Source organism: Diorhabda sublineata, chromosome 7 (assembly GCF_026230105.1).
Source record: "Diorhabda sublineata isolate icDioSubl1.1 chromosome 7, icDioSubl1.1, whole genome shotgun sequence".
NCBI classification, from domain to species: Eukaryota; Metazoa; Arthropoda; class Insecta; order Coleoptera; family Chrysomelidae; genus Diorhabda; species Diorhabda sublineata.
This window is the reverse complement of record NC_079480.1, coordinates 19,020,658-19,045,554: the sequence shown is the minus strand read 5'-3', so window position 1 is coordinate 19,045,554 and position 24,897 is coordinate 19,020,658. Positions and strand designations below refer to the sequence as shown.

General features: G+C 32.7%; 1 protein-coding gene across 1 annotated transcript in view; it reads right to left on the bottom strand.

Moving 5' to 3' along the window:
• Positions 1–24,897, bottom strand: part of LOC130446622 (dachshund homolog 2) — a 416,848-nt gene that overhangs the window by 100,948 nt on the left and 291,003 nt on the right. Inside the window, exon 8 of the mRNA XM_056782989.1 lies at positions 22,575–22,658. Within this exon, the coding sequence (XP_056638967.1) occupies positions 22,575–22,658 (84 nt within the window). The remainder of the gene's footprint in view (positions 1–22,574; positions 22,659–24,897) is intronic.

Below are 24,897 nucleotides of genomic sequence, written 5' to 3'. Positions count from 1 at the left end.
TCGTAGTAGTAGCATTAAATTGTTATGGTATAAAAAGAAATATTTTGTATGAATATATTGTTGATATAGTAAATGATCCATGTTGTGTTGACTGATTTTATTTAGTTTTAATATTAACTGATTATAGAGAATTAATTTCAATTCAAACGTTTTGAATGTTTAAATTCATTGTTTATCCAGCTAGTTTAATCAAACAATAAGGTTACATTCATAAAATGTATGTAATTCGGTTGAATTCAAATTATATCTATAATCAGTTATTTAATGATATTAATGTCGAATTCAACGCAATATTTAATTAAAACCTTTATGATTATCAATCTATTCTTGTTTGCTCGTTGTATTTCATTCAATGGATTCAGTTTCTGCAGCAAACGCAGTTGTTATAAATAATTGCTCTTTATCAATTCAAACCCCATCAGGTTCGATAATACCAATTTAATTTGTTTGAAAGCTTTTATTCATACAAATTAAGGTATATAAAATAATTATTATTGATGAAACACTATTTTAATACCTTCGATCGAATTATGTAATTTAGAAAATGTGAATATCGAAAATATTTTTTTAAGACGTAATGTTTGATAATATATATACGGCATGTCTCGAAATCGAGGCGTCTTTTTTTAACAATATCTTTTTATAATGGAACTTGAAATAAATCGAGTCTTATAATATTTTATCCTTTTTTTCCAAGGCTTTAGTTAGGTTTTTTAATATAAAGGAGTTAACTTTCAACCTGACGGGTTTTTTATCGTAGTATCCTCCTAGATTAATTGCTTTCTCCACAGCTAAGAGCTTTATCTGTTGTTTATCTTCACATGGATCGTAAAGGTTTGGTCAAAAGGGACAATAGTTTTCCTCACATGGTATTTAGAAATAAACCAAGGGTCCCGTAGGAGAATGCGCGTCCCTGAAGTGGATCTGTCAATTATCGAGATCATGAGTTAGCATCTATCCGCAGCGAAGTGTGACAGATAAAACAAGAAATGCTACTGAAATGTATCTAAGCAAAATCAACTTCTGGAATTTCGTTAAGATTGTCTGTTGTGCTAGGAAACATCGATGTTGTATAGATATTACAAGATCGTCATTTGAAACACTTCGAAGCAAATGGTCCCCTGTTTTTTCGGGATAACTGGACATCTCGCTACCCTTCCATTAGAGCAGCGTAGAACAGTCAATTCTGAATGTACACCAGCATTTGTTTACCAAGAGGTTAACGTTGGATGATGCTTTAAATTGACATATTTTAGAAGTACCCCTATCTTGTATGTATGTGTGTGTATGTGACTTGGAGTAGGGATGGTTGGTAGATGTTCCTGTCAGATTTTTGTTGTAAGATTGTGTCCAGTCAGATCTTGTGCAACATTTTAATGAAGTGTTTTGAATTCTTTCTTATTACCACGATATGTTACAACGAGTCTACGCTTCAGTATGTTGTAAATCTTTACGAACTTCTTCTCGATAATTTGGTTGCCGTAATTAATGAAAAAATAATTTTAAAAATGATACAAAAAATTTTCTACATTGAAATGAAAGATTTATAATAAATTAGGAGTGAAAGTTCAAAAGAGCTAAACTAAAATGAAGGGAGATAATAGTCAATACATTTCGCCAAAAAACGTTTCACTGTGATTTCTCATCATTGCAACGATAGTTTCAACTTTTTTCAGTATTTAAATTGATAATACATAGAAAGTGATATAGAAATTATGCCAAAAGTTTCTGCTCACTCTATAATTTGTCTACAAATAAAAACAATTCGAGCGATTTTGATAAATATATTTTAAAAAACTTCTTCACCAATTCTTTCAAATTTTCTTAGTACAACTTCATGGAATACTTGGGATCGTTGACATACTGGAAAATAAATTTCTATCGATTATTCGCTGTTCACAACGTACTTAATTTTCCTTTAATACATTTTATGGTGTGCTTTTCCAAAATCTCTTCAATTTTTACCAGGTCTCCAGGCGGTCTTCTTTCAAAACATCTCCAAACCATTACCGAGCTTCCGCTATGCTTTACAGTGAGGATTACATCTAACATTCTAACATTTTCCTTTGACCTACGCACAAACTCTTCTCCAAAAAACCTTAAGCTTCAACTCACTACATCATAAAATTCTTTATGAGTCCAGAAAGGTCAGCTTATCTCAATCTCCTTTTTACTGTAGGAGTACTCGAAGTTAGATTACTAGATTCATCAATCTAAGCTGCAATCCTTGGGCCCGTTAGTCAACTATCACATTCACTCATCAATAGAAAACGTGTATCTTCAGCGGTTGTGGTTTTCCAAAGCCGTTCTAAACATTTTCTATCCCTAAGCTCCTGGTGGATGGTCTTAATTTGGGAGAAAGGAAACAATTCGTACACGTACTTCACAAAAAGATGTTTTGGGCCACAAAGTATAAATCTCAGGTCGTTTTTACGTAACTGGGACTAAACTACAATAATGAGCACCGATGAAATAATTGACATTCTTTTAAAACTTTAAAAAATAAATTTAGAAACCCGTGTTACTTCTCCAGCTCTAGTCACATCACGACAACGCCGTGGTATACTTCTGACTAAGCTCTCCAAGTAACTTTGGTCTAAATTTGACCACTCATTATTAACGCCTTTGGCAGTTGTTGAAGGTTAGCTGGTACCAAATCAGTGGCTCTCATCTAAATATCGTCTCACACATGCTCGATAGGGTTTAAATTTGGGTTACATGCTGGCCAGTCTAAAACTACCTTGAAGGTACTGGTGATGTCTTAGATTAAATAAACGTCTATATTTATGTTTGTATATGTTCTTGATTTTAGATCTCTTCTGTTTCAAAATTAGTTTTTTTTCATTAATTTTCAAAAGATAGATGAAAATAGACGTTTCGACTTTTCTTTCAGTCTTTCTCAAAATATGATACGTCAAATTTTCTCCCTATCTTCTAAAAATTATTAAAAAATCTAATTTTAAAACAGAAGAGATCTAAAATCAAGATGTAGAAGCATAAACATATCAAAAGGTCTGAGAAATAAGAAATTGAGGAATTATTAGCCCAGATCCAGACTTTCCACGAACGTACACGAGGATGTGGATGGAACACTTGTGTCAACAAGTCCTCTCATCTTAACTCTGTTTCTTGCTTGCTGTTGGTTTTTCAGGCGAGATCCAAATAACATTAAAATAAAAATGAAGTTAGAGATGCTTCATATTGGATGGGGGTAGACTGAAATATAAGTAGATACACTTCCAAATTTTTTTACTTCTTGTGGTTTGCAATAAATAATTTTTGTTTCGTACTGTACGTGAATATACAGAAGTTAAGTTAGAAGGTATCTAAGAAATGAAAAATAGTCAAGTGAATTCGTTTATATTCGTATAAATGTCACTTGAATCAGGTCCATTTTATAGAAGACTGAATAGTTCGGCACTGCCGCATCCATTCACAAGATTCGTGTCAAGAGCCTCTAGGAGGTGCTTGGGTGCTTGACGAGAGTCTAGAGTGGATATGAGAAATGATAAAAGTTTTTGTATGCGTCATTTTATGAATGACATTTGAATCTAATATCCTAGTATCTTGTTTCTAAATCATAACAAGCAATTGCACACATGTATAAGTTGTAGTAGATTGCAATGAACACACTATTTACACTACCACTACACTAACATTCACAATTACACTATCTGGGGTTTTCATAACCAAAGATCTTTAGAGACCTAAGGTGAAAATTTTCGATAATGAAGAGTATTTTGATTCTGGAGTGTACTTTTTCATACTATTCTGAAAACTGAAAAATAGATTATACTAGTTATCTCCTGTTGGACCAGTTTAACCTCTCGCATATATAAAAAAACTGTTTCCAGTTTAATCTGGAAAAAAGGGAAATTCTGATGATATTTTCCCTATTATTAAAATATAAAAAAACATTCAACTTTTCTTCAATTTTCATTAGTAATAAACGTCTCCTTTTACATCGTGCTGTTTACATCCCTATTTTGTTCCCCAAATTATTTGAATGCCTCTAGCAGATTTTAAATAAATGATTGGCTATTGACATGGGGGAAGAAATAATAAAGCGTACAGCAGTTTAGAGATCTTGGCGGAAGTTCTGCTAAGATTTCGATACGGTACATTACACATTCAACCGCCATCAACACGAGAAATTCATGAATGTTTCCCATATTCCCACCTCTTGCCTCTCGTCAACTCATACGTTCAGAAATTCGATAGAAGGGTTAGGATAGAATTAATATGTTTTAATCAAAATCGACGATATTGAAATCTGAGGTTATATTTCGAAGATAGCAACCCTACATTTAGTTTAAATATTATTTAAACGAGATCTTTCCAAGTTTATAATACAATGAAATCTTTACTGAACGTTAAAATAACCATGAACGCATTTATTGTAATCATTCTCTAAGAAATAGAAGATAGTTACAAGAAATTGGAAATTTCTTATTTGTTGTTCAACAATTATTACACGTGCCAGCATTAATACACATTCTGATCCGCGTGGGCTCTGATGCACCTATTCTTCATAATAAATATGATATTAATATATTTAATCACATATATCAGACAAGGAGACTCGTTTAGTCCCATACGAAATCATAAAAATCATACGAAATTGGTGACAGAGAAATCATTTGCTATGCCGATGATGCCATGATCCAAGACAAAGGTTTAAAACAAATTTACAAAGTAACGAAGAGATTTATACATCAGAATCAAGGCCAGAAACTTCAAAAACAAAACAGTTATTGGAGACCACAGAGATAAAAATCGGGAAAAACACTAATAGATCTAGAAAGAAGCGAAAATAATGTACGAAACGATAACCAAACACTCTAAAAGAAGAATTTTTCAAGTATAAATTTATACAATTGATGTGTTCAGATCAATAGAGAGAATCTATCGCAAACAGGAGATCATCATCCTGTAGCTTTTAGTTCCAATATCCCAAATAAACCCAACTCGTTAAAGAGCGCCTACAAAAAAGAAACGAACTAGGCCAACATAAAATTACCCTAATAGTTTTCCGAACACACCACAAGCTCGTTAAAGCGGTGATAGACAATCCCTTTATGGGACCCAAACCCTACTGTGGTATCAGCTACGGAATAATGGAAAAAACGCACTGGAAAAGATGGTAGATAGGATCAAAAACAACTTACAGGGACTGAAACAGACAAAGACTCTTCTGGGAAACTATAACCAGAGTAGATCTGCTGAATGTATTAAACCTCAGTAAAAACACTCTACGAATACTAATAGGAGTTCTATCGGGGCACCGTCGCCTCAAGAAACACCTGCAGACGCTAGACCTAGCTGATAATGCGATGAGCAGATTTTGTTGCATAGAGGACGAAATTTCTATCCACATTCTCTCGAAGTGTTAAACACTAAGGAACTCCAGAGCACTACACCTAGATGCGTATGAAATAGAAGACATTCTAGACTTTTTAAAAGAAGTGGGATGGAAGGAGGACACAATTCATTCACAATATTCATTGAAGATCCAAAGAGGCTTACGTAAGACAGATTCCTCGTTTACAGCGTTTATTTCTATCTTTCAGTAGTTCTTCACAGAACACGTAATAAGGACATGAATAAGGACAATAAAGGAATTATTTTGTGAAGAATATCTTATTACATAGCCCAAAGTTGTGGTGACTAGAAGTGAGAATAGAGAGGATGATGCCAGCGTCGAAAACCGATTTTTGGGAATAGGATCACTAGGATAACGATCACATTTGATAAGACAACTACAATGAGTCATCGAGTGGAAACTAGGTGGGAGATTGATGGTGAGACCACGGAGAAGCTAAATGATTGGATAAATGAAGAAATAATGAAGAAAAGACCTAAAGGTGTGGATATTAATAATTTATTTTATGATTTGAAAAAAGATTGGCATTCATTTTACGGAAGAATCCTATTTCTTATCCCATTAGTTGTGAGAAATCGTTTTCCAACGATAAAATGGTGAAAAGTCATTGAGTAACCAATACAATGGAGAAAATATAGTCCTGTGAAGTGACTATTCAAAATCATCAACCCCCTGACAGTTTTTTACTATACTTTCATCACGTTTCAAGTCTCTACTTTGTATTTAATCTCTACAACTATTTAGTTCACTCTGGTATCTTTTTTTAAAGAAAAATTTGTGATATATCCCGACCGGAAAAGGAATTTTTCAAACATACGTTCCCGACAAATTCCAAAATAATATATGGCATATTTTGTCGGTTCGGATGGTAAAGTGGAAAACCCCTCTTCAATATATCCAGCCGTAAATTCGATTTAGATGACCACAGATCGACTAGCGATGACAGTTGCCTCTCTCTAAGTGGAAAAAGCTATTTCTCTACTTTTAGTAGAACGCTATTCCTTTCCGTTTACTTCTTGGTTTATATTCACAGTGAAAGGATCCATAAAAACTGCATAAAATGCAAAATCGTGGCGTAGGGAGCCGGGGCGAATATTCCTCGTATTTTCTCTTTGAGTGCTTTTATAAAAATGGTGTATAATCCTCGAATCATATCAAACATCAATTAAAGCTCCGCCAAGGTGGTTGTTTTTACACCCCTATGAGTTTGAATCCATACTGGTTTGTTAGACTGCTACTAAAACCGTTTTAGTTGTGTTTATCGGGCTTTTTATGCAGATAAATGTACCAATGAAGCTTACAAAACGTTAAAATCTGTCTATGGTGATAATATAACTTTCATTCGATTGTGATCTCGTCCTAATATTCTTCAAATTCTTTTAATTTATGTATTTCTATAAAATACTGGAAAAATCGCGGAGGGATTAACGGGATAATCATAATCAATAATTTCTTATTAGACGACGCACTCTAAAATGTATTCGATCTGTATTAATTTACATACCGAAAGGTACGTTTTGAGTGTTCCATATAGTGAAAGTGACAGTTCCGTACTGCAAAACACGCTCTGGTGTAGACAACTTTAACTTCCTCTAGCCATTTAAATATTGACAGTTGACAGTTTCACTTCGATGATTTTGCATAACTCTAAAGCTTTTATAGATGACTCAATAACAAACAAATACGAATCAATCAACAAATTCTATCGAAGACACAAACACATCTATAGAGATTCCATCAACATCTAGTAGAGATATACATATTCCATACAAATAACTATTACTTTGACAAAAACAAAAAAATAAAAAAACTCAATTTCCATGATCTACGTCGCGGACACACCTTTTTATTCATGAAAAGAAAATTAGAATCGCATCCTTAATGTTTTTATTCACTGTTGATTTGTTGATGTAATTACGAAATTTTTTAACCAGCGTGAAATCGTAATTTCCAGCACATTTTTGATAATATATTAGTGTACATTTTGACAAAAACATGTCAATGCGGATAAATGAAAATCGTTTATTATCTGGTGACAAAAAATAATACAATGGGAGAAACATATCCGACATTTCAGTGTTAATGGTGTATTGTTTGGTTTTGTTTCGGGTTTCAGACGGCACGTGATTTCCGGTTCACTAATGCAATCGAATATCCAACTCGCATGGCATTAGTCCATAAGCTAAACCATATTTTGCACATCTCCATCTTTCGAGTAACAATATTATAATAATTTCCAACGTTTTAGAAATTGAAAATTAGTTTTCGTTATATTTTTTAATAGCAACAGCACGGCATTATCAGCAGCTTACATTCAACTTAATTTACTACTCTGTAAGTAATCAAGGTCTTCCTTAACAGTAACCTCAGATTTTTAATACTTTTCGTACACTTATTAACGTACACTTCAACAAGTACGTTAGTTACTCTGATGTTTAACAATATCTCTCTTCATCACTCGATAATTTCAATTCTCTTAAGGTTTCTGCAGAAATAAAAAGCCAGGTAACCACCTGAATTGGACGAGCAAACCTTCACCATCATCGGTGTCTGTACGTTTGAATTCAACAAACCAATAACAAATGGTTCTTTTCATTGGAACAGATTCCGGATAACGCTTTTGAAACCATTGCTAAGTTGTACAATATTTTTTTTCCATTTGAAAGCTAAGAGAAATTATTTTGAATCAATTGTTTTGAAAAAACAAGTATCTTCACTTAAATGGCTGTCATATGGATTTGACGAAGGCAGCGTCATCTGTGTGTCAGTCACACGACTTATTCATTTATGTAGATAGATTTATTCAGCATCATCTAATCAATTACAAAGGTTTTTTAAGAAAATAATAATTTGAGCTAGATTCCTGCTCTATCCCTTCCATAATAATTCGCTATTTTCATTTGAAATTATAGTATTTCAATAATTTCCTTATTTCGCGCACGCAATAAAAGTAAATTAATTTAGTAATTTTGTGAAAAATATCTATACCATATTGATTTCGAATTTTCTATAATTTCCTGTATATCCTCGAAGGAAATGAAATGGGAGCGTGATCGTGACTACGAATATCTCTGGGGTTAGATATACGGGAACTATTTAATAAAATTAATTTTCTGTCAATTATAAACCAACGTTGTTAGAGGTATTGATGATATTGTATCTGTTGACATGCGGTGTGTCAATTAAAAAGAAATTCAAAACCGCACGAAAAGTCTGTTTAAGGTTATATCCTGTTGTATATTTCCTTAATTAATTACATAAAATTTAATACGTTTTCTTGATTTCTGCGTGTGCTGATTAATAATTTTTCACACACGTGATTTGCCAAAGAAATTATAAAACTAAGTAATCCAATTATGTTAAAAACAATACAGAATAATAGCTTTGAAGAGGGACTGAATTTTAAGCTATAATTCGTCGATTTCAAACAAGCATATGTTTAAATATTAGGATAATACTTGTACCAAGCTGTAGTAAAAATTGGAATACCAAAGAAATTGATATAATTGGTGAAAATGAGACAATTGAAAATATAGTAGCCATAGAAGGAAACCGAAAAATTCGAAATGTAAAACGGTTCACACATTATTAAAATTTTTATTTAATTTTATACTAGAAATGATTCTCAGAAATAGTTGATTACAATTCCAAGAAGTGATTTACGATATTGAAAAGCAAGTCATGGTATATGTAAATAACCAGGAGAAAACAGAGACTACAAAAAATGCTGAAAAGACAGCACCAAGTATTTAAAAATTGGTAACGACTTTTCAAGTGACAGGTAGTTATATATCAAAATAGAGCAAAACAAAGAATTCCGATTCATTAGAGTACAAGAGTTGAATATCTGGGGATGACAGTAACAAGGAACGGTGACGAAATAGAATAATTCCATAGAGAATTACTAGAAGCAAAAAAAAACAATTAAAATTCTAAGAAACTTATTAAGATCTAGAGATTTCTCAAGGAGTTATACGAGTCGAGCAAGATAAATAGAGAAGAATGCACTGAATTAAAGGTTATATGGTAAGCAGAGAACTGCTATAAAACAAAAAAACATGTGATTTGAATTAATCGTTTTTCAGCTGTAGAAAAACGTTGACCACGCAATTTATTTTGTTGGCAAACAACGGCGGATGACTCAATTCGATGTTTCGTCTATTCAGAAACGTTTTAATTTGAATTTATCTATGATAGAGGATGATTCGTCTTCATGGATTGGTTTCCGTGATTTTCACAAACACTTTTGGCAAACAAATGCTGTTGTACTATTGACAATTGACTGGTCTACGTTGTTCCAATGGAACGGTGAAGATATTCTTTCAGCACTCATATCTGTGAAGTGAATATTAATATGGTAGAAACTATTTTTAATATGAAATACGATATTCAACCTCGAATATAATCATTTCCAAACACGTTTTCTGTGCTCAAGCAATAAAATAGAGCTGAGGCCCATATGGCAGCTACGTAATTACAACAGTAGCCATAATCTATTTCGAACACGTAATATGACAGCATTAAGACTTCTTTCAAAGAAAGCCATTTTGGGTGCCTATCTGCATAAACCATCTTTCTATATATCCTTCCACAGCTGTTCGACTATTACTTCGAAAACGGTCCGAAAATACCTTTTACGTAAGAGCGAAAACCACTAATGTACATACAAACTATCTAATCGTCTCTTTTGTCTCTACGTTAAGACAACTCGTTAGTTTGTTTTTGTCTCTTTCTATACATTTTCTCCTCTCTCTTGTTATTAGTTCGCGAAATGACCCTTCTCGGTGCACAATGCCCATGCTAATTTAATGTGAAACAAGCTCGTGAAGACTTTATAAACCGTATAGCTGTGATAGTGTTCGTGATTTTCAGTTAAGATTCATTCTTGTGATAGTTTTAAATACACTTCCATTTGATTTTCGTTATTATTCTCGACATTTTTGAAACTACTATGGAATGGCGTGAAAATTCGATATTGAAAAATACGATAGTTGTAATTGAATGAGAAAAATGTACCAAAATTTTTCAGAAAAGATGCTAATATGATATTATTTATGAATATATTAGATTAATTGATTTGTTTGAGACATCGTGATACGAAACAAACAAACAAAAATGAACAAATTTTTAATAAAATTCCAACTCTAACAGTCCAAAGTCGCTAAAAAGGAATCCGCCTCAGAATGCAGCTTTTTCGCTCTAGAAAATAGACAATATTTTTCATAGTTTGTTGAGAAATGCATTGTTTCAAATTAACAGCTGTTTTAATGATATTTCTTATATATAAGGAACCAGGATTGTCACAGAAGTACCTCGTTTAACTTAGAGATGGCGGTAATTGCTTGAAAAGTACTACTATATTAGTAATATTCCTAATCTGTACCATATATGTTTAAAATTTGAAAACGCCACGTTGTTTATTATTTATTTGGCAGTCTTTCATATGAAAGGCCTTAGCGCAACCAATATAAAAGCTGAATTATATTCTATTCTCGGTAAAAATTCTTGAAAAAGGAAAAAATATCAACAGCGAATATCATAGAAACTTATTACAACATTTGAACGAAGAAATCCAGCAAAATTAATGAAGAAAAGTTTTAATTGCTACCTCATGCACCCTATTTGCCAGATTCAGCGCTTTCGGATTATTTTCTGCTCCCAGACTTGAAAAACTGGCATAGTACTGAATATCACTTAGAACGTACAGAGACAGAATTACCAAAGAAAAATCGTTCCTAAATAATGACCAATCTTGGGACATTCCTCAGGATAATATATCTAAAAAGTTAAGCTGAGATCATATCCATTTATCTTAAAGAAATGATAGAAATGCTAGTAAATGGTATACGGACGGATCTAGAGCAGCAGACGGAACTGGAATAAGAGTGTACGGGACCAGAACCAAACACTACCTGAGCAACACATCAAACAATTTTAAAGCAATGTGTTCAGTTGAATCTAAAGAGGAACTGCGGCAAACAGATCATCTTCCTGTCTGATAGCCAAGCAGCCATTAGAGGTTTGAGCTACAATACTATAAAATCCAAACTCGTTTGGGATTGCCTAGACAAATTAAATGAGTTAGGCAAGAAAATTATAATTACCCAACTGTGGACACACCAGAGTGAAGGGATAGTTAATAGCTAATAGCTGATAAGTTCACTAAAGCGGAAGTAGATAAGCCCTTTTCGGGATCTGAATCCTTCTGTAGTATCGCACTCAGCAGACACCTGAAGACGCTAGACTTATCAGATAATGTCAAATGCAAATTTTGTTACACAGAGGGTGAAACCTCTATCCACATTCTCTCGGAGTGTAACTCCAGAGCACTACACTTAGTAGCGTATGAAATAGAAGAAGAAGAAGATCTCTGGAAGCTACATCCATCCCACATTCTGGATATTTTAAAAGAAGTGGGGTTAATATCCACATACATACATATATAGATAATAACTTGACCTTGATGGAATTGAAAATAACGAAATGAAATAACCTATACCATATACCACTAACATAAAATCTATCTATTGAGTTATTTTTAATAATTCATAACGTGCAATAAACGTTTAGTAATCGATAAAACTTGATGTTTTGTGAACTCATCTATAACTTTAATATCTTGATGAGGGTGAACGGCCATGTAAAATGCATCCATTATATTCGTACGTGTAATCTGACCTAGAAAAGTAAGTTACGTCTGAAAAATCAATAAAGATGAGTGGAGTTATTCAGTTGGGAAATCTACGATACGGAAATGAAAATATATAAGAGATATATCTGCCAGTGCTTTACAAATTTCCAAGGGTGTACTTGAATATTTGTTTTATAGTTAAAAGGAATCGCTCTAGTAACATTGTGTTGAGGTCAAATTGAGATAGAGATTCTTTTTGATAAGGCAGATATAATCTTTAGAATTTTAGAAATTTACTATCGTATTTATGGAAACAAGTGGATAAATTCCAAATATAGTGTGAAAAGTTAAATATTATGAAGAAATTCAGCAAACACGGCTGCATTAGGCTAAGAAAAAAGTTATTGCAATGGCCAAAATTATTGAATTGAAGTTTGAATTGCTACATCATACACCCGCCAGATTTGGCCCCTTGGATTATTTTCTGCTGCTAGACTTGAAAAAATGGCTCGCTGATTTCAATTGGCAAGTGATCGTGCATTTTTTGCATTGTAAAATATTGAGCACTTAGCTAATTCTGAACGTGGAGTAGATAGGTAAAGGTCGAGTTCCTAAGTGGATAGCCGTGCAACGATCGTTTTAAAATTAAAGAAGCGTGCTCACGAATTAGGCAAACGGATTCAAATGTGAATGAGAAAGGAAGAGTCTAAATTTTTAATCTTTCAAAAAAGTACCTGCAGCTTTCTTTTGTAGTTTGAAGATTCGCTCAAATTCAGTCGTACCACACGTACCCCAGAAGGGAAAAGCATATCGGAGATGCGACTCAATAAGGGTATAATAGACTGTATACATAATATATGTCTACTATTAATTCCCATGAGCAGCGTAATTAACAGGTTACTGATGTTTTTGCAAATCAAAATTTCCATCGAAAATTGAACCCGACGATCTACCCGAAACCGGATTATAGTTTCCGGAGAGGCCTTTAATTATACTTTTTTCAACATATTACTGCTTACCATTAGTCACTGAAGACGATAACTTGTTTTTCCATTGTGTAGTATTGAGTCTGTAACTAACTCTAAACGTAAAGTAGGTGGATAAAGATGGTAATCCACGTTCCTAAGTAGATGGCTGTGCAATGACCTTTCCACTCCTCTAAAATAGAAGAATTGTATTTACGGACTAGGTAAAGGGATTCAAATATAAATAAGAACAGAAGAGTCAATATTTCTCTATCCTCCGAGATTCCAGCTGTTCTGCGCATTATCAAACATGCGCAGTATAAATAAAGTGTCTCGAATAAGAAAGAAAATGAATATTGTCGGCACCGTAGCATAGGGACGTTTTTTCACATACCAACTGTTCATATTACTTATATGGTTTTGTTTTTAACATCTGTTGACAGTTTTATAAAATGAAATCAGTGGTGAAAGGGAAAGTTTCACTCACGTGCCGACATTTCCATCTATACGGCTATTCTTTATCGTCAACATATCGGTTTTAATATTACATTAGATATAAAAGTTAAGCCAAATCGAAAAAGTTTCTAGTGTAGAAGAAATTGATGTACATTTGTATTGAATTAATGATAAATCCGTGCACAGCCATCGAAATGAGAACGGAAAAATGAAGAAAAACGTTATTTTTCTACGTCCGTTATAATATTCACGTTTTTTCTTCATTCATTTGCATTCATAAAGAATGTAATTTCTGAATCGATCAGAAAGCAATTTTGAAAATGTTTTATCAAAATAGTTGGCTGTGAACGCTTTTTCTCATGTCAACTCGTTTTTCCGATAAACTGTCATATTTTCATTTCTGGATATTGATTCAAGAAAATCCTTTTTATGTCTTATTAAAAGGACTGTAGTATTATTATTAATGATGAAGAGTAATAGTGAAGGAAGTTTAAACTGCACACTAGAAGATGTTGTTGAATCGGCAAATGCAGCGACTATGAATCTTCTTCCTGAGATATCCAGGGAACAGTATTCAAAGGAATATAATTCTTTCATGGGCGTACCAAAAAAGGCATAAACACCTCCACAGAAAGAATGTTACTAACCTACTTTGAAACTAAATCCAAAATGTGGAAATTTTCAACACTTTTGTCGACTTATTCAAAAGTGAAAGGCACCCTAATGGCAAATAACGACGTGGACATCAATAAATACTTGAAACTCATTGCATATTTGCAAAATATATCAGTTGGATATAGATCCAAAAAATCACGTGAAGAAATTAATGAGTTTCTGTTGGAAGCTTCAGACCAACATTACCTAATGCATAAGGTATGATAGCAAAAAAATTTTAATTTATTATTTGTAACATCTTTCAAGTTGCTTCAATATTCGGAATCGCAGGAACTCTGCGGAAGAAGGAATTATATAAAATGAAGTATAATGATATCAATAATACCGGAAATGTATTAATTATAATAGTACCTGATACAAAAACTCATAGTCAACGTCGATTTACTGTAATTGGTGAATTAAACTTGGTAAACATTTATAAAAAATATAAAAACCAACTACCCACAAATGTCAAAAGAGATCATTTCTTTTTGCAATATAGAAATGGAAAATGTAAAACCCAAGTTGTAAGTACAATACCTTTTAAAAAAATTCCCTCGTTTATTGCAACATATTTGAATTTACCTAATCCAACAAAACTACACTGGGCATACATCTTCGGCGTCTCTATTAGTGAATTCCGATGGTGATATAATTCAACTAAAAAAGCACAGTGGGTGGAAATCTAGCACAGTTGTGGAGGATTCGTAGACGACTCAATAAAAAATAAAATGGATTCCGCAGTGAAAATTTTAACGGAAACAACGATTTCAAGCAACATTGTAAATGTTCACGATCATACCAACAAACCTATAAGTACTAATACAACTATAGACGATGTTATTTCTTTTAACTCGATAAATGTTGCCAATTCAAGTACCAATAGTAATGTAACTTCTTCTTCACTTCAAATTAATAATTCTCAGAGTTGTACTTTCTATATTACTATTACAAAATAAAAATTGATAGAAGTTTTGTCGAATTTTCTCAAGTCTACGGACGTAGAAAAAAATTGGTATGAAACTCGTTTTTTGACTCATAGGAATTGCCGTCAAACCGTCCTACTTGTGAAAAACAGTATCACTTTACTCACTTGTTGCATAAATAACTATTAAAAACCACACTGTTTAAAATGTTATGAAAAAAAAAAAATTTCAGTTCAGTATATCTTTAAAGATAATTTTAATAATAGATGATTACGATGGAAAGCTAAAAATAGTTATTTGTATGCCAAGGACTGAAAGTGTTACTTTATTGGATAAGTCCAACACAACATTTTTCAGACGACGTATAAGATCCAAAACTTTTTCAGATACACTGAGGAAAGAAAATAAATAATAGAGAATTATAAACATTTTATTTCTAATTTTTTTTGGTGACACCACTTCATAAAGAGCTCGTACTGTTTTTTGTACCTTGTACGAGATTTATTCTGCGACGAATTAAGAACGGCCGCATTGCTGTTTTCGGTGAGATCAGCTGCATGGATTCAAGTAAGTCTTCATCGCTGATGTTTTCTTTTTCATCATCATTCATTGTTATTCATTAATTTAGACAAAACTTCGGATAAAACAAATAATTTCAGAAAATTAAAAATTTAAGGTTATGTGACAGTTATGTTGACAGTGAAACTGTCAACTGTCAACTTTGAAGTGGCTAGAGTCACATTTAAGGAAGTTAAAGTTGTATACTCCAGAGCGTCCCTAAAGTGTACTTTCACTTTCAACTTTCGGTATGTAAATGAATACTACAACGAACAATTTTCAGATGGCGTTTCTGAATACTATTGAAAAAAATAGTTGTAATATTTGAGAAAATAATAATACCATAAAGTGTAGGCATTTTAAATGTTATCCAACTACTTCCGATGTCGCTGCAACTGATTGTTGTGGAATTTCACACGAAATTTGATACAAATGCATCTGAAACATAAAATTTATTTAAACAAGTATATAGCAATGAATTTTTGTCGCTTCCACGTGTTTCTGAGAGATTTGAACGTTTCCAAAATGGTCTAGAAAAAAGTCGAACAATTATTGACGTTCCAATCGCCCTTTCTCGTTAGAAACATTGCTAATATTGTTCATTCTGATCGTCGGCTAAGTATCCATCCGTTTGATGAATTAACATAAATTGATAAATGAAATGTACGGTAAATCTTCACGTTTGAACAACAGAAAGCTCGAAAGTACGACATCACAATGTTAGATCACCCTATTTATTCACCGAATCTTGCACCATGTGACTTTTACCTCTTTCTTGAGGTCAAATCTGCATTAGAAAGATCAAAATTTGAGTCTGAAACAACAAGCGGCGTGCGTCCGGGAAAGAACTAACACTAAAAGACTTCCTGCACTTTTTCAAACTAAGAAAGATTCGCACGGAGCAATCTAGGGGTAGAGGATAGGTATATAATAAAGATGATAATTAATAAATATACATAATATCAAAATATATTACCGCCAGTCTCGTTATTTTACAACGACATCTTGTATGTTAAAAAATTATAATTTTTTGTTTCTTCGTTAAATCGGAGACTTTTAAGACAACCCTCGTACATAATTCTTATCCAGGTTATCATATATACAGGGTATTCTGGAATTTGATGCAAAAATTCGGAGGTGAGTGAAAATATTGGATGACAAAAAAAATTTTCTTATACTACTTCCCGTTTCTGAGTTATAGAACTTTGAAGTTGCAGAAACAGAATACTAAAGTATATTTTCTGAATTATACATTCAAATATTATGAATTTTCTATATGATTTTGAATTTTTTTTCAAGTAACACGATACTCCGATAATAATTACAATTTATGATAATTTTCTTCAGAATGTCTCTTTATAGCGAACGATTTTCTTAGCATGTACAACGATCTAAATATCAACTTAAATATAATTTTTCATTTCGTAACTATAACTACGACACGAGGGGTGGTATCACAGCTTTAATTCCACCACATCTACTCACTCCCGAATTTTTTTTATCAAGTCCTGGAGTACTCTGTATGTGGAGATGCCACTCAAATTACACTGAAGAAATGAGACTTTATCTTATGTCCATCTTCAAGGTAATTGTATTGTTGGAAGAGATTGCGTATTTGGAAATGCGGACTTGCCTTAGCGAAAAATTTGAGAAGATTTAAGAGGTAGACAGTACAAGACGCTTCTCCAGAGAATCTGCTACACACCAATAAGCATTATAATTATGAATTTCAGTTTTAAATTAAATTTAATGTTGTCTCACTTCTAACAATTATCAATTTGCAGGTATTTGTTATAAATAAAGACATTTGAAACTAAGAGAGTACATGAAAGGGTGAGGAATGAGTTTGATGTATGGAACTTGGAGAATGCTGTTCATCTCGTTTCATTCGTAAACGTCTTACTAACTTCCTTCCCTTCTGGCAGTGGAATGTCTTGTATATGTTATTCGAGAATGTGTTGATGACATATTTTCTCTCCCGTTGTCTGCATTTCGGCGATTAATAAGAGAATGAAACGTTTAACATTCCCGATATATACTCCTCGATAGGTAACTAAATTAGATCATTTTGTAAATAATTATAGAGACTATATCTGAAGATTGCATTGAAATTTAACGATATTTTCTTTCGTATTGACTTGAATGTATTAATTCAGTATATTAAAGTCGAATTCACTTTTGGACATAAAACAACAGTTCATATTCCATCGTAATGGAGAAATAAGTTTTACCCGTTCTTTTCCTCAGATCATAGTTGTTAAGATACCTAAAGACTTCTTCCTTTGAGAGTTGAACGAAAGAAGTTGATCTAGCTAGATCTTTAAAGTTGATTTTTTCTTGTAGCACCAAAAAATGTGAAGATAAACGCGAAGATCACAAAAAAGCTGCAACCCATTTCTTCTTACAGCTAGAAACTTCGCGTTGTCTTCCTTCAGATAATTATTCCTAATATATGAAGCAAAAACTGTTGTAATAGAATTAAGTTAATTCTAACATTGAAGTTAGAAGGAATTTTGATTCGGAAAATTATCTTATCCTCGATTATTAGAAACTAATATTTAATCTGTATAACTGTCTCGATACTATCAGTAGTTGTTTCTTTAATCATTCGCTCTTTTTAAATACGAGTGCTGTTGCATAAGTTTTGAGATAAGGCAACAATGAGAATAAGTCACATTATGATATAACTATCTTGAAATTTGATATTTTTAATGCTCTGAACTTATTGTCTACAGATTTTCGTGGCAATGATTTTCTATGACTTTCGACGTGGATCAAACCCATAGCACACTGTTGTTAGTTTGATCAGTTTTGGTGATGAAGCACCGTGTTGTTTTCCGAATTCAATCACTACAATATGAATTTCGTGAGAGTCGGCCAAAATAGGTTGTTGCTAGATCTTCATCTGACATACGGTGAGATTGAAACATACTAAAGCATTAGTTCCACTCGCATACATTCAATATTCTGTAATATTTAGCTGCCTAAAAGATTTATTCACGTTTGATACAGGATAATTTGACAATCTCTCAAATAATGCTCTTGTCGATTGGTGCGAAGTAATGCTGAAAAAATTCAATCGTGTTGCTTCATAAGATGTGTAGTAACCGAAACTGAACAACAATTGACTGATAAATCCAACAAAACTATCTCGCGTACGAACAACTTCGAAACAAATGCTTAATTCTGAATAGTACACCAGCATTTGTTTATCAGAAATGTTGGAAACTCACCTCAGAAGAAGAATCATTTTCCACGACGATAATGCGAGCTCTCATATATCAGTTCAAGCAAAAACATTTTTGAACAGTCATAACATTAATTATTCCCACAGATCAGAAATAAATTGCTAAACAAACGTTTTTCTACAGCTGAAAAAGCAGCTGATGCATTCAAATCACATGCTTTGGAGGTACCTCAATCGGAATAGAAAAAATTGGTTCAAACGCATGCAAAACGGAGAATATTTTGAAAAATAATAAAGCCATCTACAATTATGAATATTTATTTTTATTTGGGATTTTCAGGATGCTAAGAGTTTTCTTTAAATTCATTCGTTTGCGACGTTAAAAAGAAATTTATAATGGAGTTTTAAACGGTATTATTCACATTAGGATTGATCCTATTTGTTTTTTTTGAAGAAGTTGTGATATGAATTTCAGATACTGCCAATATATTCAGATATATTGTTTTAAACATCATCTTTCTCATTGTTTATTTAAAAAATAATACTGTCATTAATTTTTGTCTTGTCTTGTTTGTTTGGAATATCTGTCTACAAGAAATGTTGGATAAAGATGGGAGACAAAGAAAATTGATATACTTGCTCTATTTTCATGTGAGAAAAACCCGATACACTTCTACATAATATATTTCAAGTACATCATGTCTGTGGAGGCTTTCTATTGGTTACTTTTACTTTTAGTAGTAATTCTACGTTATTTGTTATCTAAAAATTAATGATTTTAGATATAGGGAATTGTTGACAAAAAAGGATGTTGGTAGTACTTTTCGATACTCACATGAAATACAGGATAAAAAACGTTTTTTCATTCACCCTGTATCAGATTCTATGAATATTAACGAAATAAATAATTCTCCAGAATTTTTATTTCTATTCGAATACTCCAATATTGAATTTTTTTTTCATTCTACAGGTAATTGAACTTGTTAAGATTTTCATGAAAAATTGGTTATAAATTTTTAAATACCCCATAGAACTCCATATCAATTCAATTGGAAAATCAAGCTGATTTCAAATATGCAGTAAAATATAGAGTGTTTGGTTAAAAAAAAGTGTCTCTGTGATATGATACAGCATTCTGGAATACCCTGTAATATTGATGATGGGTATAATCTTCCAAATTCTCAAATTGATATCTCAAAGGACAAAGGACAACACCTTTTTGAAATTCCGTTAAATTTTTTAGCTTTCTCAAAAAATCCATTAAATAGCGTGTTTTTTTCCCGATGTATTCTTTAAATAAAATTTATTTTGATACAATAATAAGTATGTTTCAATCAAAAATTAAATTTCCAAAATTATTTTAAAAGTAAATTTTCATATTTTCAGCGTGTACCTGATCTATCAACCTAGAAGGAAGACCACAATAAATTCCTGTAATTCCTTTGGTTCTATTTCATAATAAAGGCGCCACCAAAGGCGGGTGGTTAAACTTGTTGACATTTGGTATTGGTACAGCTTCTGTGCGGTGTAGGTTTTGTAAAAATGTGGAACTATTTATATATGACAGAAAAATTAGATGTACAAATATTCCATTCGAATTATTACGCATTTTTGAAAAAATTCCAGGTTACCTAACATTGTATAGCTATGCGTTTATTAATTAAATTATAAAAGGAAAATTGTGAAATGAGTATGCATTATCAAAAATTAAACATGACACGTCATATCCTTTATTGCCATAATATAGATAGATATTTATTTAGAAACGCAACATAAAATTAAATATGTGTATTTAAGAAATATATGTACGATAAATGAATACCATATTCATTAAATTAAAATGGAAATAAATTGTATATTCGCCAAATTTATATCAATAATGGAAAGATAAAATTCAGTTCCCATTTTCTAGAATTACATATCTCATCAATAGATAATTATAATAGGATAAAACAGAACGAAATTATACCATGTTGATAAGTGGATGAAGGTTGAATCATATATCACATTGACATCATATTATAGTGTATTATAGTCAATTTAAACATTAGAAAACAATCTTTTAGTAATACCAAAATGCTCTAAATAAACGTCTGCAAAATACGCGTACAGTTTTGAACACATTTCATGAAAAAATATTCACTTCCAAATTCATCACATAACTAGGAATATGACAAATTTTCTAATTCCCAAAAGTTCGTTCGGTATACAGATATGTTCAAGACACAATTTGGAGGCATTCCAGATTTTTGCAGCAACTGTGAATGGAGGAGATTCTAAACCTAAATTTTGACCTCTTCTGGACACTTAATTTAGCAAATACAAAGTAAGAAACATGTTTATATCTACTGCAATACCTGGAAAGCTCCAGAATCAATCTCTAAGCTCCAAAGCTGTATAAAGTTGTAAGGAGCGGTTTCAAAAGCTGTCGACACTTCTATAGAGTTCTGATTATTCTAGCAATAACAAGTAATGCCCGTACCCCACGATTCTATCTAAAGACTAATGTTGGTAGCTTTTTTAGCAGGAGACTGGAAACCATCGACATTTGACACACCAAAACCTTCTTCAGAAGGTCAAGGCAGTGTGAAATAGTCTTATCCAAATCAGTTGAACAAGAGATTGGTTACTGATAAACGGAAATACCCTTCAAGATTATGTACATAATGCAAGATGCTCAATTTCTAAGATGAAGAAGAAACTTTACTCCACGTGTTGTTCAACTGCACTTCCCTTGGGGGTGTCGAGAAGACATTCTGTATTCATGAATTGTTCTTAAGAAAAATAAACAATCTTTTGAAACTGGAAATTAATAAAAGTATTGACAAAATTTCGAAAATGTTGATTAAATAAAGCATCCCTTCACGATTCTTCCACCCAGGCAAGAACAATTAAAAAACGTACATTATTTATATTGAATGGCCAGAAGCAATTCCGTCTCAATGGACCGTAGATAATCACATTCTCAATCTAAATATGGAAAATGGAAAAAGAACGTAAATGATGGAATAAATGTATTATTTTTTCGTATGTGAAAATTAAGGTTTCATGGGGAATTTTTCAGTTGAAAAAACATCTCCCTATGTATTAAGCCGTCATAAAATAATAATTCCAGTCATTCTGAAGTGGAGAAAAAAATTAATTCAAAAAAAAACAAATATTCACTTCAATTAATTCAATAAAAAATCGAAGAATCTATTATATGGTGACATTTAATTTTATTTAGGGTTATTGTTCAAAAGAAATTCTTATTGAGATGTATAATTTCAATGTGAAAAGATGAAGTTGGAAGTCACCCTTAAGAAAGATATGGCAAAGCAGGGGTTAGTTCGTTATTGCTTTTGTATTCTCCAAATGACCTTTGCTAAATGTCAAGACAAATTGCACAACAAAGAACGATTGCTTTGCTCAATTTATTTTGTCATAAATCCATCTATTGTTTTCTGACTTTATAAAACCAAATGATTTCTGAATCGTATACAGTAAGCTCTAACTTGCAAGCTCTAACCTAATTATTCAATTTAACTAATGAGAATTAGACTAAATAACGTTTATTAGTACTAGTATGATTTCGGAAAGAACGTTGAGGAATACATCATAATCGCGCGGATTGGAAAGAAACTTTTTTGATCGTTTTCAACCACCAAAGTATCTCACAAACTTAGCTAAAAACACCATATGAATTGAGTCCTTAGAACAGATACAATCTCATGTCCAAACACAATTATCAGGTTGTAAGTACGCAATTACATAGATGGAAAATTATCTGGATAATTACACAAACGATATAAATGTATGAAAATAAAGGACTCACCCCTTATTTTTTGTTCTTCAATTAGCTGTCTCTCTAAATTTTGTTTCTCTTCTCTCTCTCGGAGTACATCCATTTTGAGCTCGGCTGAAACAACAGAAGGAAATATGAAACTTTATAACTTTGTCGTATTGAAAGGTATTCCCTCAAACTCTTTATTAAAAATGAGTATCTATGTAATCAAATAATAGGATGAATGTACTTTTCTTAACGTAGAATTCATAATTTCTTTCAGAATGTCTTTTATTTGTTTTGTAGTGGCTTTTTACTATCAAAACTGGTGTTGAAACGTTTTTCCAAAATATTTGAATGTTTAGTGTTAAATCTGGCAAGTAAGACCAATGTAGGCAAACAAAAAAATATTATAACATCCAAAAACTTGCGTAATTATAGAAGCACTTTACCTTACCATGACTATAGTATATCTTATCAAGTTCACAATTTACAGTTGTTTGAAAAGAGTTCCGATCTCACAATGTACCCAAAGTCAATTGATTCAGTGGACGTAAACTATATTTGGGTTTACAACAATTAAAACCTCAAACATATTGTTAATGATTACATATGCAATAAAATCTGACAGCTCTTATGTTGGTTTTAGATCCCCAGCGGGCTCATAGCAGTTGAATGAGTGCTTGAACTATTAGAAAATGTTTGTATGACGCAAATTTAGATACCAAAGAACCTTTAAAACCTCCTTGTACCTTTATCAAGTAGTGATCCTACAGAAAACTCATGGACGTGCGAAACTCAGTCACCATAGAAACACTGTAACTCAATCTGCTGAGACAGCTAAAACTGTATGCTTTATGCTTGTACTGGGATATAAGTAAGTTCTACAAGAATTGGCGAGTAATGGCTGCCTGATAGAGCTTGTTTGGGCATCCGGTCACTCGGACAACAACGAAACCGAATCTCTCGCCAGATTTGGAATAGAAAAACCAACAATGAGCTCAGAACCCTTTCCTCGACTAGCCTAAAGTGTTACTATTAAGTTTCTCAACAGTCGCTAGACAGATTCTGCGGAGATAGTGACATGAGACGATCTAAGACATATATAGATAAATCTTCTACTTCCTAGATGCAAAATTCGATTCGCAGATTTGTAAAAACTCTTGTCAATAAATCTGTGCAATTGCTGCCATTTCCTGTCGAATATTTTCCTTTAGCTGACTGACGTCTCTCGGATTTATCATATAGATTTCATGTTTGAGGTGTCCCCACAAATAAAATCAAGAGGCGACAAGTCAGGGCTACGTTGGGATATTACCTCTTATGGAAATTCGTCTTGCAGGAAACTGTATCACAGCAGCCATTTGATGCGTGACAGATCGCTCTGTCTTTTTGGAACCATATTCTCGTATTCGCTATTCTTGATCTAGCAAATTCTGGAGTCAAATATCACTCTAACATCACAACATAGCGGTCGGTGTTAACGGTAATGTTTCATCCTCATAATTCTTCAAATAAGAAAGGGCAAATAATTTCGGACTATCCAATGATTTTTGATGTATCATTTTTGATCCAATAATGACAGTTTTGTAGATTTACGAACCCATTTGAATGAAAATGAGCCTCATCTGAATAAAGGATTTTGTCAAAAGTGGAAAATCGACTAAGAATTTCTTCAGCAAATGCCAACCTTGCTTCAAAGTCGGTATCTTTTAATTTCTTTGTTAACTAGAGCTTATAAAGATGCAGTTTAAGATTCAACTTCAAAATTCGTTTTACACTTCGTTGTGACAAGTTTGAAGCCGCCGATCGCTTCCGAGTAGATACATTCGGATTTTCCTGTACCGATTCCTTCACCCTATCAATATTATCTATGGTTCCCACTGTTTTGGACGACTTTTTCTGGTGGTTTAAACGTGGAATTGGTCTCTTAAGTACATTTGCACTCGGAGCTTCATTAATGTGTCTCAATCCATATTCTGAACGATACAGTCGCCTTGTCAAGGCTTTCCGTCGAAGTGACGCTACTAAAACTCCAGGAGTGCAACTATCTAACAACGCTAAGCTCCCCCCGCCCACGCACCGTTTACCTCGCGAAAAAAATGATGCAATATACACGTTCTATTGCGCCACCCTGCATTTAAGCATTATATTTTGGCCTGTTGAAGATTTTTTTATATCACAAGAAAATATCCATCCCCCTACGATGCAACGATCAAATATACCGTATGTATCTGTGAATAGATACATATACTAATTATTTCGAGTTTTCTATTAATTCCAAACTCACGGTTTTATCCGAATTTTTATTATTTTTACTAATTAATGTATGAGTATAGAAATTAGAATGAAATTCTATAACTTGTATTCCCTA